The 1,355-nt window shown below is 43.4% G+C and overlaps 1 protein-coding gene across 1 annotated transcript; it reads right to left on the minus strand.

Annotated features, from left to right (window-relative positions):
• Positions 1–296: 296 nt before the first annotated feature.
• LOC108783582 (uncharacterized) lies at positions 297–1,196 on the minus strand (the record flags this gene model as incomplete). The annotated part of the gene is made up of 1 exon (XM_018552182.1): positions 297–1,196. A coding segment is annotated over one exon (900 nt), but the record flags the coding sequence as incomplete, so codon positions are not given.
• Positions 1,197–1,355: the final 159 nt, after the last annotated feature.

Below are 1,355 nucleotides of genomic sequence, written 5' to 3' on the forward strand. Positions count from 1 at the left end.
GTACGGGACCATCCCGTCTTCCCATCGCAAACCATGGTGATAAGCACTCAACCAGGAAGCGCAAGATTTGTCGGATCTTGTCAGTAAATTCCATGGTATAGGACATGAAAAAATGTAGTGTGTGATAACAGTTCCTCTTCTCAGCACCGCTACTTCCTTGACGATAAATTTCTTCTCTACGACGAATCCTTGTAGATCCACAAACGTTGGTACGATCATGACGAGCATTTATTCGAAACTGCAGTCATATCAGTGTTAATCTCTCTTAAATTGAAGATAATTGCTGACGGTGCGATTTACATAATCTTGCGCACTACGTTGGACAGCGGGCAGTATTCGATAACACGATCGTGTATGATGAGGCAATAGGCGGTAGTATTGACGGGTACATTCTCCTTGCAGTCAAATTCTATTCGTACATCCACGGTAGCGCTCTTGACGGATTCGTTTTGTCGCGAGCAGTCAATGACCGTAAACGGTCCTTTCTCGATAAACGAAAGTACATTGAGCAGCGTTTCGAAGCAGTCGATTCCGTAACATGCTTTATGAAAACGCGCGTACATATCAAACAGGAGAGCGTATCCCTTTTGGTTGAAATCGAGATTCAAATCACCGTACGGATAAAACTCTGAGTTGAGATAAAGCTTTACATTACTCAATTTACAATCATCAAACACGCTCGCATCTTGAGACATGATATTCTTTCGACCGGTCTGAAGAGCAAAGATAACGTAACGCGGCTTCTCGAGTTGAGTCGCCGTTTTGACAGCCCATGTATGCTTCGTCGTACTCTGTAACAGAGGATACTCGTACAGATCCCATGAGCGAAAACTCATACTGAGATAACGACCGCTTTCCAATGCTCGCAGCATTGATAGTTTAGTGATCTCGTTTAGCATAACATGAGGCATCCGCCATTGCACTTTGATCAGTTCAACCTCCGGCTCCGTCGCTGAATTTCCCAGTATACAATTGTTATCGCTGCGCGCTCGTATCAAAATCAATTCATGGCGAGCGTTAACAATCACGCGTTTGTAATCCTCGCAAAAGCCCAACAGCATGTTGAGCGGTACGCAAAAGTTAAAGTAACCTTCCATTATATCGGATTTAGATTCCCATCCAGCGTTCAACGCAATCAAAGACTTGTCATACGTCAGCGATAATAGTTCTTGAGGGTACTGGTAATCCCAAAATTTCTGTTGCGATCAATCTCCACACTGTTGAGTTCATACCGAATTTCATCAAACATGAACGCTATGCAATTATTTCCAAGCGTTGTTGGTGTTTCTTCGTCCTTCTTTTTCACGGTCAATCTTCCTTCAATGTAGAGAAAACTTTCGCATGGCAACGTGTAT

Source organism: Cyphomyrmex costatus, unplaced genomic scaffold, assembly GCF_001594065.2.
Source record: "Cyphomyrmex costatus isolate MS0001 unplaced genomic scaffold, Ccosl1.0 scaffold1547, whole genome shotgun sequence".
NCBI classification, from domain to species: Eukaryota; Metazoa; Arthropoda; class Insecta; order Hymenoptera; family Formicidae; genus Cyphomyrmex; species Cyphomyrmex costatus.